The 16,750-nt window shown below is 47.7% G+C and overlaps 1 protein-coding gene across 1 annotated transcript in view; it reads right to left on the bottom strand.

Moving 5' to 3' along the window:
- CHRNB3 (cholinergic receptor nicotinic beta 3 subunit) overlaps positions 1-16,750 on the bottom strand; it is a 669,660-nt gene that overhangs the window by 111,487 nt on the left and 541,423 nt on the right. The window contains exon 4 of the mRNA XM_069236628.1: positions 4,910-5,019. Coding sequence (XP_069092729.1) covers positions 4,910-5,019 — 110 coding nt within the window. The remainder of the gene's footprint in view (positions 1-4,909; positions 5,020-16,750) is intronic.

The following is a 16,750-nucleotide window of genomic DNA, read 5'->3' as shown; positions in this document are numbered from 1 at the left end:
CCTACTGGGATTTTTTTTAGCAGGTCATCTAGTAGAGTTATTTCAGGAGACTCCAAGTTTGTCCTTCTAGGTCTTATATATACATTGAACAAGTGGGTTATTATCTTATTTTTTTCCCCCACTACCAACCATAAGATGTCCTCTGACTCAGTGGCCTGCATACATATCTCGACATTTAATGAGATTTTCGCCCATACAACCAACCCCCCAGACGGTCTCCCTCTGGCAGCTGAAGTTGCACTAATAAAGTAGGTTTTATATCCTAATTTATACGGTGAATCTTTAAGCCACGTCTCTTGAAAGAGACAGACATAATATCGATCAATATAGTCCTGCCATTCTGGGTCTATAAGCTTATTTTTTAAGCCGGCTACATTCCATGAGATCGTAGTGATAAGACCCCTTCCGTTTAGGGTCGTAACATTGGAAGTAGGATTCAGATAGGTTGTTGAGTCTTTCCTACTATGCAAAGGCTCCACTACACTCCCTGCCCCTGTAGCATGAAAATCATTCCCTTCGTGGGGCTCATCTACTGTTGGGTCCCCATTGGGTCCCACTTGTGCCTGATCTATCTGGATTAGTCAATCTACTCTTTCAAGATTGGAATCACCATTTCTCTTTTGCAATCCCTCATTGTGATTGTACTTATGCCTCTGGACTCGGAGTTTGGTAATTAATGGATCCGAACTAAACCTCATGGCATTAAAATTGGGGGCGGGGTTCTCTGTTCCATGTCAATCAAGCCTCTGGTTAATCTTCCATCCTTAAATGTTAGTGCAATAACGTCAAGTTGCCCCTTCTCTCCAGGGATTCTTTCTGCCCCCCTGATATCTGAACGAATTATGGAAAGACAGTGTCTTTTAGCCCTAATCCAGTGTGTAAGCTTATTTTTTAAGGAGTCCTCGTCTTCTCTGCTATTTAAGGGCAATTTTGGAACATTTAACAGATAAACAACATTGGTCCTAATAGGAAACCTATCCTCCTCAGAATATGGATTCCATATAGTGTATTGATTATAATCATTAGATACTTGCGAATAAGGGTTCAGAGTAGGTTCCAAATTTCCTTTTTGGGATCCTTTTGCCAAACGGGGATCTCTTTGTGGATTCCCTGTTCCTTGGCATAAATCACTAGCATTTCTTCTAGGGAAGTTGTGTGAGCCAATATTCTCCCCATTAACCCCTATCATGCATCCCTGTGGTTGATGTACAATCTTAGCTATAGCTGGAGTAGGGTTGGGGTTAGTGATCAAATTTTGAGAACATGTGGGTTTACCTTGTAGATGGAACGATATTGGGGGGGACTCCTTTTCGCACTGAGCTCTATGGGTACCCCTACCCCCCTCCTTTTCCACGATATCTGTTAAAGTTCTTACTTTAAGTTTCAAGTCCCTAACTTCCTGGATTAATCCGGTGATTAGATCATAAAGGTCTGCTATAGATCTTGTTTTGTGTTTTAGAGGGTTCACTGGTTCTAAGTTGAGAGGAGAGGTCCTCTCACTATCTAACTGTACAGTTGGGATAAATGGGTGTATCTCATCCACAGATTCCCCCTCTTGTGCATTCTGTACATTACTACTATCGAGTTCTGCCCGGACTGCATATTTATTGGAGCACATAGCTTCACACTCCTGCGTATGGCTCTTCTTCCTAGTATTATCGAAGGTGCATGGGTGTATGGATCTAGTTGTAGCAACTTTAGGACTGCCAGTCCTAATATCGGATGATGCCTCCCCCTCTTGCTGGCAAACAATCTCTATCACTTTATCTTCCACTGGTTCGATTTTCTTCATGTAATAGGAGGTAATCTTTTTATCGGGACCCTCCCGAATAGTGGCCCTACTACATAGTAGTGACTCTACCTCCTCGATAAGATGATCTATTTCAGCTATTGTGCAGTTCTCACCCGCATTCCTAAGTTTTTTTACAGATTTCTCCTTCCCCCTTGGGGGTTCTGATGCCTTGCGTTTTCCCATAGCTTGAACTGCCTATGTAGTGTTTCAGCTCTGTGAACCAGTCCACAATATATAATTTATAAAAGAGAATAGAAGAAGGGCTGGTGGGGATAGACCTAGTTTGTACAATTATCTTCTCGTAAGACAACGATAACTATACATTTTCCACCATAGATATAAACAGACCTCTTGCAAAGTGTGAAAAAGTGTGAAAGGGCAGAGGCCCAACCTAGCCCCTCTCCAATATCTATTGGGTAATGATAAAAGCGTTGCAACAATAGGTGGAGAATACCGTCCTAAGGCCCTCTGTAGGAATTCCTATTTAGGAGTAAATGTCAACACACTACCTTCAGGCAGCCATACATGTAGGTTGCCTAATCCATACAACTTTGGATGAATGTCAGAGGGGTGGCCCAGCCCTGCCTCTTCCTGGCAATGACGGGCAAGGACGGGCCCGCCCTTGGCCCGGGCTTTGCCCGGGCGCGTCCCGCGCGGCGGGAGCGCTGTTTTAGTTTTAAAGGGCTCCTGCCCCTGACACACCTCCTTGGACCTCTGACGCGCTTCCCGCGGCGGCGGGAGCGTTGTTTTAGTTTTAAAGGGCTCCTGCCCCTGACACACCTCCTTGGACCTCTGACGCACTTCCCGCGGCGGCGGGAGCGCTGTTTTAGTTTTAAAGGGCTCCTGCCCCTGACACACCTCCTTGGACCTCTGACGCGTTTCCCGTGGCGGCGGGAGCGCTGTTTTAGTTTTAAAGGGCTCCTGCCCCTGACACACCTCCTTGGACCTCTGACGCGCTTCCCCTCAGATTTTGCTTTTGTTGATTGGGTTTGGTTTAGATCATTGTTACTAAATCCAAGGAAGATAAGAATTGTTCATCCATGATCAAACCAGGCTAATGTAGGGCCCAATTGCGGGTCAACAGATCTCAGATTGAATCCTGGAGGTCAGATTAGGATAAATCTTGTTCAAAAAAATGAAGGCTTTACTGTAGCTATATGTAAAATGATTTACACATAGCTCAAGGTGCAGAGGGATAAAAGTGTAGATTTAGGTAATTAGCACAAGTGGTTTTCTGAAGCACCGTAAGACATCAAAGGTGATGCTACCAAACCTCCACCCAACTCAAGTTTGAGCCCGTATAGAACTTCAGATCCCTGTTTGCGCTGGAAAGTCTTAGGGCCTCATTTATGCAGTGGCAGCTCCTCCGTATGGGCGGAGGAGTGTCATCCCCCACCAGCAGCGGCAGCTGCTAAACCTTTTAAAGAAAACAGTGTTTATTATCGTTTCTTTTGAAAGAGGCGGGGCCACGGGGGTGACTGAGCACTACCCCTCAGAGCGCATGTGTGTTTGGCCGGCCGTCTCAGGCCGGCCAAACAGACATGCGCTGTAGGCTGTCTCCAGCCCGGCAACTGTGTTGCTGGGCTGGAGAGAGCCTGCACAGGTTCCCAGTCTGCCTGGGAGTGGCCAGCCAGGGTGTTCCCAGCCAATTCTGACGCTGCTTTGGACAGTGTCAGGATTGGCTGCAAGGCAGGCTGGGAGCCTGTGCCTGCATACAGCCAGCCAGCAGGGAAGAGGAGCGTGGTGCGGGACTGAGGTGAAAAGGGACGTTTTTTCTTTGTTTTTAAATTTAATTTAAGCCCCCCCCCCGAGCGCCTCCTCCTCGCCCCGCCCCTTCCGTGGCCCACGAGCCGCTACTGGTATTTATGAAAAAATTGCGCCGCCTTAGCGTCATTTTCTGATGTAACAGCGGTGCAAACTTACAAAATACAATTATATTTTGTAAGTTTGCGCCACTTTTAAGTAAAAAATGACGCTAAGGCAGCGCAAACGTTTCATAAATCAGGCCCTTAAATGCGACAGACAGAAGGACTTATCCCAGTGTAAAATGATAGCGTGAAACATAAGAAATATTAAAACTGATTTACTTTTACTTAGCTGGTTGGATTCAATCTGAACTGAAGATGGAAAAAGTTGTCAGGGGACTCAAGAATCATCACATCATTAACTTTAAATGAACATTCCAAAGGGGGTGGCTTCGACACCAACAATGTTTTACACTCTGTTGTTTGGTTTTAGATTTTTTCCTCATGCAGTAGTTTTCAAAAAGCAATTGGGAATTTATGGAGGGCATTTCTAGTCTTCTGACTTTGCCACATAGTCTGTGCAATGAAAGTGCAGTATTGCCTCGCTGGCATGCTTGCGAATTTTGCAGTGCAGAGAGTTATAGTTTTGTTTTCATATATTGAAAAGATGGTAAAAAGTGTCAGTACCAAAGTATTATTTTGGCACATACACTTCCCCTTCTGGAATTACTTTGAAAGTTTACCACCCACACTACATTATGCATATGTATTTTTCTGAATTTAACGCTGGGTCGCTTAACGAGTTCTCATTCCTGACCCTAACAATAACAATTAAAACATGCTAACTTCAACCTGCTGGTGGTATTTCTACATTCACGGAGGAACTTTACAGCTTTAACATTAAGATTCCACCAATCCTAGTTCTATGAAACAGGATTTGGAGTTTACATTAGGATAGTTCTCTTTTTGTGAACATATGTTAGCTTTAGGCCTGTAAAAGCATTTCTGAGTGACCCACAGTGTAAATAGTTAGCCAGAGGTGGAGAGTGGGGAAGAGGCTTAAAGATGAATGGAAACTGTATTATCAAAAATAGAAGAAAACCCAGTTCTTCATATACATTATAAATAACCCTATTTAATAGCTAATAATACATGCACAGTAACTACAATCAGCTAGTTGCTTATATGAAGTCATATGGTGGCCTGCATGAAGGTTAAAATAAGTCATATTTCAAAATATGCATTTATTATTTGCAAAATAATATTTTACAAAGCAACTAGGAAGGTACACTGACAGTTCATTAGATTGAGTCTGTATCTCATGTATGGTTCACATATCTGCTGCTTTTCCTAACACTAAAATTATACCTACTTTTCAAATAATACAATGTCTGGAAGCCAAAGAGATTCAGATGGAACTCTTATGGATGTAATTCCTCCATAGTCTTCAGGATTCCAGCGAAGTTTGAGATCCATCCATTCCTGTAATAGATAAGTAATCATTACTACCCGAGCATGGACCGTTAGAAAAATAGCACTGGCTGTGTTTTCAAGGTGCATATTTACCCAGATGTTCACATGAAAATCATGATTTTGTTAAGGGTATAGAAAATAATGTTGTGCACTAATTTACTTTTATCATATATGAGGACCAACAATTATTAGAACACAGAATAAAGCGTATCAGCCATCACATGGGTCATACAACCCAAAAACTTTCAAAGCAAATCCTTTTACTGCTCTGTAGATAGTTAAGTGATCTTAATTTCCCTAAGGCACCATGACATGAATGATTCAATGATGCGTTATCATAGCCGTTGTTAATGCAGAGTTATTAATAATGAAATAATTAGAATAATTTGTGTATTCTGAGTGTTGAATGTGCTTGGAAAATGTATTAACTTAGAGAAACAGAATGCATGCATTTGAAGGTGAGCCCACCAGAGTGGTCGCCAATATTCACTAGGTGTACTTATCAATAGCTTATTAATATGAATTGATGAGCATATGGTTGATTAATGTAGTAATATGTCATATTAAGGTTTATGTATTATATATTAGCTTTATTAATTGTAGGCCTTTACTTAGCGAGGTCTTGGGCTTGTTGCATGGCCTCATGTCAAGCTGCATTTCTTGGGTGTTTTATAAAAAACGGATGCTTAGAGAATTAAATTGTGATTTTCCACTGTGCTGACAAAATGTGGGTAACTAAAAGTCTTTCTCATGAGAATTGCTTGCTAGGAGATGATGTACTTGCTGGTGAAACAATGTTTAATGTAATGTGTGTAAAACTGACCTTCCCAGGAAAAGACAATGGACGTACTGACTGAAGTATAAGCTGCAACAATATTGATACCTGACAAGCCAAGTGACATGAACGGAAGAAAAGGAGCCAACCATCAACATGTGAACCATGTACTAGTAGAAGTGTAAATTTAGCGTTTTGGTTTCATTGGACTAAATGCGAGCATGCAATTCTTTAACCAATAGAGAAATGGGAAGTAGTTTTCGGAAATCTAACTTAGCCAGACTGGAGTGAGAGGAAGATACCATTTGCCCATTTTCCGTTTGCCATGCCGCCATTGTTTTTTTTGATTGTCCTGAGAAGAGACGTGCTTAACTTTATTGCTTAAAGACTTTTCCTTTTCTGAACTTTGATGCCGAACCTGATGCTTTGCTGACCAGACTGATGTCCTATTGACAAAGACTGTCACAGCTTGCTGGACCATATTGAGGACAGGTATACCATTTTATTGATTACTATGTCTGTTTGCTTTTGTTTCTAGGTACTAACCGCTAATGTTGACAGAGCCATCTAGATGTTTTTCCAAATTTGTGTTGACTAAATTCTTTTGCATGAAGTCCAAACATGCTATTCTAATCTGATGTTAGATAGGGATCTCACTGATTATGCTCGCTACATGTAATAACAGTGTCTTTTCTTTGCTGAATCCTAAATGTATATTATATCGTTTGCACAGTTACTCTTGCTATTAATTTGTACTGTAACCTTAGAATGTGTAGTGGCTCAAGCTTCGAATAGATTGCGATTCTTTCGCCGCTTTGGTCAGCCAGTATTGCTTCTGTATGTTTACCATTCGATTTTGAGATTAAGTTACGTGGCATTAACATTGTTAATAAAGGGAAATAAACATTCTAACTTTTACATAAAGGTGTGGTCATTCATGGCGGCAAGGTCATGGTGTGTGGAAATGACTGACTCCTATTGATTATTGATGTCATTGATTGTTACCGCTACTGATTTGTATTGGTACGGAGTTCATGGTGGGAAAAACTCGAAGCGCAGTCAAAAGGTCCATCGGCCTATTCACGTCTCCTTGTAAGTTTACTTATTAAGGTCTTACACGCTATCACCGTATAGCCCAATAAAGCGGGCTCTAATGACCACTGACGGCTCTCTCCAGTGTTACTGACCTAAGCTGAAGTCAAGGGATAATAACAAGGGAGAATGTCATTAATGGCCAGTATAGCACGCCTTAGTGGCCAACAAGTCCACTAACATTCTTGCTCCATGAGGGAGAAATTTCTAACTAAATAAACAGTCTCCCTGGAGTTACCGAAGGAGGGGAGGGTTTACAACTCTGCAACCCAAAAACCCTACTTTCTTTCACAGCTCAAGATGTGATGGTTTGACAATTCCTGCCATGCTCACTGCCACAGCATTAACTGACAAACGTCACTCATGAACAGAAGAAGCTGTGGCATTTCTACAGAGTCTAATTCTCTGCCTGCTCTGCTTTTCGTCATTTGGTAAGGCACAGGGAGACCTGAGAGCTGCTGAGAATTGACTCCTCCTTTCTTCTGGTGCTCCATTGACACTGTATGTCAAGGGGCATGGGGAAGGCTTTCTGATTTTCCATACTCACAGACTCTGCATTTCTCATCCACCTTATTCTCTGCCTTTCTCATTCACCTTAGCAATCCACAATTCCTGGAGAGATAGGGAAAAGAGACAGTCCGATGATGTAGCTTAGGGCTTTGTAATGTTGATAGCCCTCTGCCCATCCACTGTCTTCGGCGATGCTGTCAACATTCCAATATTCTAATACTTTGTAGTTGCTTCCTGTTCACAAGGACCTTTTAATGTCTAGACCTCTGGCTAGTAATGCAGCAGAGAGCCTCCAAGGTGATTAGGGTATTAGTGGCAGCACTTATGTGATTAGAGTACTTTTTAGACTTGAGTTTAATGGAACACAGAACCATTATTGGCAAACATTATGTAGTTTAATTCCTGAAAAATGAGTCCTGCCAAGTTGAACAATTTATTCAGGGAAAAAATATCAGTGTCATGTATGGCAAGAAAACAATTCTTCTGTTCGCATTGGCCACCGCTGCTACTGTGGCTACCCCTGCCTCTAATTTGGTTCAGTCAGGAACCTTGTTGAGTGAATTCCCCAACCTCTAACTTCACACTTACAAACCATTCACAATGCACTATCCATTTGTGGCCCTTTGGCTCTGTCCCTTTCCCTTCACAGCTCAGGTTCTGAGCCATCTGGTTTCCTAGTCTACTTCTGTGGAAGGTATCTTTGGATTACTTCATGCCAATCCGCCTCTAGGGCTGACTAGTGAAGATGAATTAGAACTTTGGCAAAAGAAAACAAAGGGAGCTCCAGCCATGCTCATTTACAAGAAACAGAGTTGAGAGTCGTAGGCTGTGGCACAGAAGCAAGTGATTGAACACTCGGATTTAAACAAAAGGGAACTGTGCCTTTTCAGGCTGGTTATTGCTGTTTCTGGATTATCATACCCCAAGGTGTTCATGTCACTGTATCTACCATAGTTAAATGTTTATTTCTATACCTCGGCTCTCTCATTCAAAGGTGGCTGGCACATTATGGCCCTCATTACAACATTGGCGGTAAGTGCCGCTTACCGCCATGCTGACTGCTGCCAACATACCGCGGCGGTATACCGCTACCCGTATTATGACCCACACATAGAAATCCGCCACTATACAGACACACACACAAGTCCGCCAGCCCAAAGGACAGTGATAAACTGGCAGTACCAAAACCCACACCGTTACACCAATAGAAATACGCCCACAGCATCATGACCCACAAATCACTGCGGCAGTCATTTAACCACGGTAAACCATTGGCTGTACAGACCGCTGCGCTCACAATACACACAAACATACAAAACTACACCACATTGGACAATTCAAACTACACACACCTGACACACATACACACACCACAACCACACACCCACACCAATATAAAACACACCCACACACTACCCACAACCCTTTACAACCCAAAGATTTTGGCAAGTGGGAGAGAGACAAGCCAGGAGCACCCACTGAATCTGAGCCACAAAACACCATCACCCATACACCATCCACGCACCTCACAGCACACACCCCAACACATCACCCCACACACCCTCACACAGACCACTCACACTACACCCATGGAACCACAAAGACACCCCAGGTTCTCAGAGGAGGAGCTAAGGAACATGTTGGAGGAAATCATCTGGGTAGAGCCACAGCTATTCGGATCACGTGTGCAGCAGACATCTAATGCAAAGAAGATGGAGCTATGGCGAAGAGTTGTGGACAGGGTCAACGCCGTGGGACAGCACCCAAGAACAAGGGATGACATCAGGAAGAGGTGGAACGACCTACAGGGGAAGGTACGTTCCGTGGCTGCAAGAAAACAGATAGTTGTACAGAGGACTGGCGGTGGACCCCCACCTCCCCTCACAACTAAAAACATGGGAGGAGCATGTCTTCGCTATCATGCATCCTGAGGGCCTGGCAGAAGTAGCAGGAGGACTGGACTCTGGTAAGTCAAATCCTTACTACTTTATCCCCCACACTACCTGCATGCCATCACAAACAACAACCCCTACCCTCACCCCTATCACCCCACCACCTCAGAAATACCCCACCATCACAACCCACCCATCCAAATACCAAGCCCTGCATGCAACACCAATGCATGGACCTCCATCACAGACCTGCATGGGCACCCATCACCACAGCATGCACACTAGTGACAATCACTTAGCCAAACCGATCACAACTCACACAAGCCAAAGCTGCCTTGCTAATAACAACCATCGAGGGAAACATACCCATGCACAAGATGGCACACGCAGAAACAATAACACTGCATTTATATCCCCACAGGACCCCCCCTCAGCGTCACCGGAGAGGAGGTGCCAGCCACATCCAGTCCCCCCAGAAGAGGCCCACAGTGATGACAGCAGCTCTGCACGCCAGGATCACGATGACCAACCGGGCCCATCAGGGTCCTGTGGACAGTCGGTTACCCAGGCACAGTCCCAACCCACCACAGAGCTTCCCACTCAGGAAACACCACCACATCATCCACCCAGTGGTCCGATCCTTCTGTCCCTAGGACATGTCAATCAGCAGCATGTCCACCACTACAGGGACCCCAGGCAACCCCACAAACACAGGACGATCAGGGACCTGGGGGCAGTGGCAGGGGGCGCACGGTTCAGGGGACAGAGGCACAGGACAACAGGGAAGCTGGGACGACTGCTGTGCGACAGGGGGAGGACAGGCCCAGGGAACCGGCTCTCCACGAGGCGCTCACCAACATCCTGGGAGCATACCACCATATCCAGGAGACCATGGGCCAGATACTGGCCAAGTTGCAGGAGACCCAGTGGCTGCAGGAGGGAAAGTACCTGGGGATCAGGGAGGACCTGAGGGACATTCACACCACCCTGGTCACCATTGCAGGGGTGCTGGCTGACATGGCCAACACCATGAGGGAGGCAGTGGCACACTAACGGGCCCCTGACACTAGCCACACTGAAGAACAGCCCTCCACCTCCGCCGACGCTAGTGGACAGGAGGCCAAGCCACAGGAACAACAGGCCACCAATACCTCACCCCCTGCAGAAGGAGAACCACCCCGCAAACGGTCCCTGCGATCCAGGCAGAAGCCAGAGAACATTGCCAAGACCCCCACCAGAAAATAAGACTCTGTCACCCTGTCCACCTTGAACTGCCATTGCTCCACTTCCTATGCCCCCTTGGACAATGCACATGTGATACAAATAGACTGGACTCTACCCTGGACTTTCCTCCATCAGCAACCCAGCCCATTGAAATACCCCCTCTACTTATTAGCACCTAAATAAACACCCTTTGAACAAATTCAAATATGGAGTCTGTCAATTGTTTGACATATGTATTAGTTTCACAAACTGTAAACATTGCAATTCAAATGTACTGTAATATTTACATAGGTATGACCTGTAGTGGGCAGCAGTAAACACACCAGGAGCCACAGTGGGGCACAGAGATCTGAAAATAGAGATGCCAAAGGGTACAGTAAGTGAACACAGAAATTGGGAAATCAGGCTGCCATGTTCAATGTGAAACACAAAACTGCAATGGAAGGTGAAGTTACAGTGTCTTATCTGTGTGTCACTGGAAGTACTGTTGAATTAGTGTATGTCTGTTGTCTATATCTTTTGCCTCTGCCTCCTCTTCATCACTGTCACCAGGCTCCACCGCTGCCACACGACCATCCCCAGGCTCGTCCTCCTGCAAAAAAGGCACCTGGCGTCTCAAGGCCAGGTTGTGCAACATGAAACAATGATCTGGCACACTTTCTTGGGTGAGTAGTACAGGGATCCACCTGTCAGATGGAGGCACCAGAATCTGGCCTTAAGGAGGCCAATGGTTCGCTCAATGATCCTCCTTGTTTGCCCATTTGCCTCATTGTAACGTTCCTCTGTCCTTGTCCTGGCATTACTCACTGGGGTCAGTAGCCATGAGAGGTTGGGGTAACCAGAGTCACCTGCAAATATTGAGGGATACCTGTTAGCCGCACTCACCCTTAGGGCCAAACCCACACCCACATACCTACATCAACTGGGTAGGGACCATGTGCTCACCTATTAGCCACACCCGGTGCCTCTGGGGTTGAGACATCACATATGGGATGCTGCTATTCCTCAAGATAAAGGCATCATGCACAGAGCCAGGATACATTGCAGATGTACTGGTCCGCCAAACACACCATCTGCACATTCAAAGAGTAAAAGCTTTTTCTATTTCTGAACACTTGTTCATTTCTCCGGGGGGGGACAGACAAATGAAATATGTGTACCATCAATGGCACCAATGATGTTGGGGATATGTCCCAGTGCATAGAAGTCAGCCTTCACTGTGGCCAAAACCTCCACCTGGGGGAATACGATGTAGCTACGCATGTGTTTCAGCAGGGCAGACAAAACTCTGGTCAGCACGTTTGAGAACAAAGGCTGTGACATCCCTGATGCCATGGCCACTGTCGCTTGGAAGGAACCACTTGCCAGGAAATGGAGCACTGACAGGACGTGCACTAGAGGGGTGATACCTGTGGGGTGGCAGATAGCAGATATCAGGTCTGGCTCCAATTGGGCACACAGTTCTTGGATTGTGGCCCTATCAGGTCTGTAGGTCAGGATAATGTGTCAGTCCTCCCATGTCGCCAGGTCATCCAGGGGTTTGGACACGGGTGGATGTCTCCATCTCCTGTTCATCTTCAGTGGTTGAACTCTAGAGTGAAAAACGGTGAACAGAAGGTCATATTCACACATATATGCAATTTTTGCTTTACAGAAATAGTATGTGAACTCGTAAGTCAGTTGATGTGCTAATATCTGCTGTGACGCAGTTAAGTGCCATGGCCTGTGCCCACCTGAAATGGTGGCTGCCTGACCTGTGAGGAGGGACAAGTGGAATGTGGAAATGAGGTAATTCTGCTGCCGTTTTGCGCCGTTGCAACACTGCATTGGGTTGCAGGAGCCAAGGGCGATGTACGCCGGCGGTGGCGGTATGCACCACCACGGACGTGACCACCATTTTCTATCTGTTCACTCACTTTCTAACTGACCTTCAACAGGAGAGGACCTACATTGCAAGTGCTGCTGTGACCTGTGTCTGGAAGCGACAATGGCACGAGTGTCTGGGGAAAGGGCCCCTGCCTTCACTTTGGAGGAGTTGGAGAGACTGGTGGATGTGGTCCTACCCCAGTACCCTTTACTCTATGGTCCTCCAGACAACCAGGTGAGTACACTGTGAGCATGATGCATGGGGCATGAATGTATGGATTTCTGTGTGTGTAAACCTTGTGTAGAGGGGTCTGAGCGGTCCTGGGCAGAGTGCTGCATATATGGTGGTCAATGTATGTGTGTAAGGTGATGGGTGGGATGTGTTGGGTCATGAGTATAACAGTCCAGACAGTATGACTAATACCTTTTCTGCTGTATTTTTTCTGCAGGTCAGCGGCCATCAGAAAAACTGTATTTGGCGTGCCATCGCCAAGGAGGTGCAGACCCTGGGGGTCTTTGACTGGCAGAGCACCCACTGCCGCAAACGGTAGGAGGACCTGCGCCGCTGGGCAAGGAAGACAGCGTAGGCCCAGCTGGGGATGGCCTCCCAACTAGAAAGGGGTGCCTGCGGTACCCTGACTCCCCTGATGTTCCGCATCCTGGCGGTGGCCTATCCGGAGTTGGATGGGCGCTTGAAGGCATCACAGCAGCCACAAGGGGGTGAGTACAGATTCAGAATCATGACTTTGCACGCGTTAAGGTATTACCTGGGTGGGGGATGTGGGCTGTGGGTGCCCCTAGGCCATGGCGAACATGGCAGGGTATGTTCAATGATGGGCAAACTCAGATGCACTCCAACCCCAATAATGTTAGTGGGCATCTACTACTGGGCAGGGTCCTGTGGGTTTCAGGTGTGCACTAATGGCATTAGGCATTGTACCCCATGGGCTGGTGACTAGCATTGTAACTGGTAGTGCATGGCCTAGTGCTAGGGCTTTTCCCTGTGAGTTGTGTACGCCAGCAGTAGTGTTGTTGCTGGCACTGACCAAGTATATCCTCTGTCTCTCCCCCCCTTTTTGTTTTGTCACCCTGTCCTTGTGTGCATTAGCATAATCTGGCGGAGGAGCAGAGGCACCGGCGACGGAGGGAGCTGCATCCCATATGGGCCTGGAGTCCGAATCCACCGACGGTGAGGGCACCAGTGGGACGGAGGGCGAGGTGAGCACCACAACGGAGACAGGAGGGGACAGTACTGACAGCGACACCTCCTCTGGTGGCAGCTCCCTGGCGGTGGCAGACACCTCTGTGGCCACCCCAACTACAGGTACAGCCGCCACCCTGTAACCCCACTGCCCTCCCAGCAGCCCCTCAGAGTGTTTCCCCTGCCTGCTCACCCAGGAGGGTGGGCATCTCCTTCGCCCCAGGCACCTCAGGCCCTGCGTCAAAGACAGCCCTGCTGCCCTCAGTGAGGAGCCTATTGACCTCCTGAGATCCCTCTCTGTTGGGCAGTAAACCATACTGAATGCCATCCAGGGTGTTGCAGGGCATTTGCAACAAACAAATGCATGCCGGGAGGTCATTCACTCTGGCGTGCAGCCCAACAGAGAGCATTCCAGGCTCTGGCCATAACACTGATGGCAGCCATTGTCCCTGTCTCCAGCCTCCCCCCTCCAACTTCCTCTACACAGACCCAATCCCCTCAACCCCAGCCTATCCTAAGCACACCTTCAGATCAGCAATCACCCAAATCAACACACAGAAGTGGCTCAGGCAAACACAAGCACCACACTTCATCTCACAGGCACTCACACAAGCACCATCAACATGCAGACACACCAACATCCACTGCCTCCACTGTGTCCCCATCCTCCTCCTCGTCCACCTCTTTCCCTGTAACGTCTCCACTCACACCTGCATGCACTACATCCTCATCCACTACCTCCATCACCAGCACGCCTATCACTACATGCCCCTCATTGGCAGTCACCATCCCCACATCCATGCACATGTCCTCTGTGTCCTCTCCCACTGTGTCTGTGACCCCTCCTCCCAAAGTACACAAACGCAAGCACTCAGACACCCAACAGCCATCCACCTCACAACAGCATCCAGCCCATGCACCTGTACCCAAACACTTCCACTTCCTCTACACCCAAACCTTCAGCCTCTTCCCGCCCCAGTGTCCCTAAGAAGCTTTTCCTCACCAACACTGACCTATTCCCTACCCCTAAACACCCTACCCCTAAACCCCCCACCCCCCATCCTTCACCTCTGGCCAGGGTAGCCAGAACCCAGCCCAGCACCATAGCCACCCAGTCCACGACCACTGTGGTTTCTGCAGCAAATGCAGGTGTGAGAGGCTCCAAGGAGGCACCCGTCAGTCCATCCAGTGTGCCAGCACCACCTGCCAAGGTCAAGAAGGGTCCACCACCTAGCAAGGGCAAGAAAGGGACACCAGCCAACATGGGGAAGGAGGCACCACCAGCCAGCAAGGGCAAGAAAAAGACACCGGCTGGCAGAAGCAAGGAGGCACCACCATCTGCCAAGGGCAGGAAGGGGCACACAAACCAGCCATGGCACTTCAGCCGTCCAAGGCTGCAGGTGAAGGCCTGGAGGCTACCACCACCACTGCCAGCACCGCCACCTGCAGCGAAACTTGCATCCACTGAGCAGCCGTCACCGCCGGCGAGCAGTGTGTAGTGGTGACTACATGGGCTGCAGTGCATCCTGGCCCTTGCAACACCTGTCGGTGTGACACACAGGTGAGAGACTGTGACCTTGCCCCATCCAGGATGAAGCACACTGGGCACAAGGCACCCTCCAGGACCAGTGGAAGAAGGCATCCACTCAGCCCCTCCTTGCCAGGATGAAGCACACTGGGCACAAGGCCCCCTCCAGAACCAATGGAAGAAGGCATCCACTCAGCCCCTCCTTGCCAGGATGAAGCACACTGGGCACAAAGCCCCCTCCAGAACCAGTGGAAGAAGGCATCTACTCAGCCCGTTCTTGCCAGGATGAAGCACACTGGGCACAAGGCCCCCTCCAGAACCAGTGGAAGAAGGCATCCACTTGAGAGACTGGGGCTTTGCACTCCCCAGGACCAAGCAGTGGGCAACCCACCCACTAAAGAGACTGTGGCTTTGCACTCCCCAGGACCAAGCAGTGGGCAAACCACCCACTAGAGAGACTGTGGCTTTGCACTCCCCAGGAACAAGCAGTAGGCATGGAGCCCCCTCCAGGCCAGTGGCATTGTAACATCTTCCGGCTGAGGTGCCCCCCATTCCCCGTCCCCCTGAGGTGCCTGTGTGTTTTCAACCTGATGCCCCTGCAGTGTTCTCTCCGTGTTGAGGCAGAAGTCAAGTGTGCCTGGACCTATATGTTATGGCCCAATGGGCCACGGACATTTTGGAGTGGGCATTGTCCCTCCTGTTGTATATATTGTACATTCTGTTTATTGTTTAAGGATGTATCCATCTAAAACTGTACTATTACACTCATTTTACTCCATTCCTTTTGTCCTTGCATTATTCCTGAGGGTTACGGGGTGTATATGTAATGTGGTTGCATCTTTTTGTGTGTATGATGTTGGGGGTGGAGGGGAGGGTGTTGCGTGTTGCGTGTGTGTGTCACTCTCTTTTACCTCCCCCCCCTTGTGTGCTAGGTGCAGTACTCACCGTGGTCGTCTTCGCCGCCGTTCGTGTTCCTGGTGTATGAGAAGGTACACCAGCATTGGAAAAAAGTGCAGCTCGGGCTCCATGGCGTTGTGGTTCTTCCTTGAGTGTCGTGAGGTGAGTCGTTTCCCTTCAGTGTTCTGTTTCCACTGTGCTTCTGATTTTGTTGGTACCGCCCCGGAAAAGCTGTCGGCTACGAATGTTGTAATGCTGTGGGCGGTACATTGTCTTCTTCCTGACTGTTGGCGGTTACCACTGCAGTGTTTGTTGTTACCGCCGTGGCTGTTGGTGTGTTAAAGTGGCTGTTTGAGTTGGCAGTTTCCGCTGTGGTCATGATTCCATTTTTTTTTTACCACAGGCCTGTTGACAGTGATACATCCGCTTTATCACTGACCGCCAGGGTTATAATGAGGGCCTATGTTACTTGACAATCAACAGTATCTAAGTCTCTCCATTCTGTTTTATGCTGGCGAAGGAAGTACAGGAAACTGAAGGCAAAACGTGGAGTCCTGAGTACAAGAAAAAAGGAATTAAGATGAAAAGGGAAGACAGCTATACCCATGTTTACTGTACTCGAATACACCCCTACTGTAATCAAGACCTGTTCCCCAATCGGGTGCTCAAAGATATCCTACCCAGGTCAACCAACCTCTTGAGGGAACTCCATGTGAGTGCTCAGGCATTCTACTCCATCCCAACTGTGACCCTTG

The sequence above is a fragment of the Pleurodeles waltl genome, chromosome 1_2, assembly GCF_031143425.1.
Source record: "Pleurodeles waltl isolate 20211129_DDA chromosome 1_2, aPleWal1.hap1.20221129, whole genome shotgun sequence".
NCBI lineage: Eukaryota > Metazoa > Chordata > Amphibia > Caudata > Salamandridae > Pleurodeles > Pleurodeles waltl.
The sequence above is the reverse complement of the archived record's forward strand: the minus strand, read 5'-3'. Positions and strand labels throughout refer to the sequence as shown.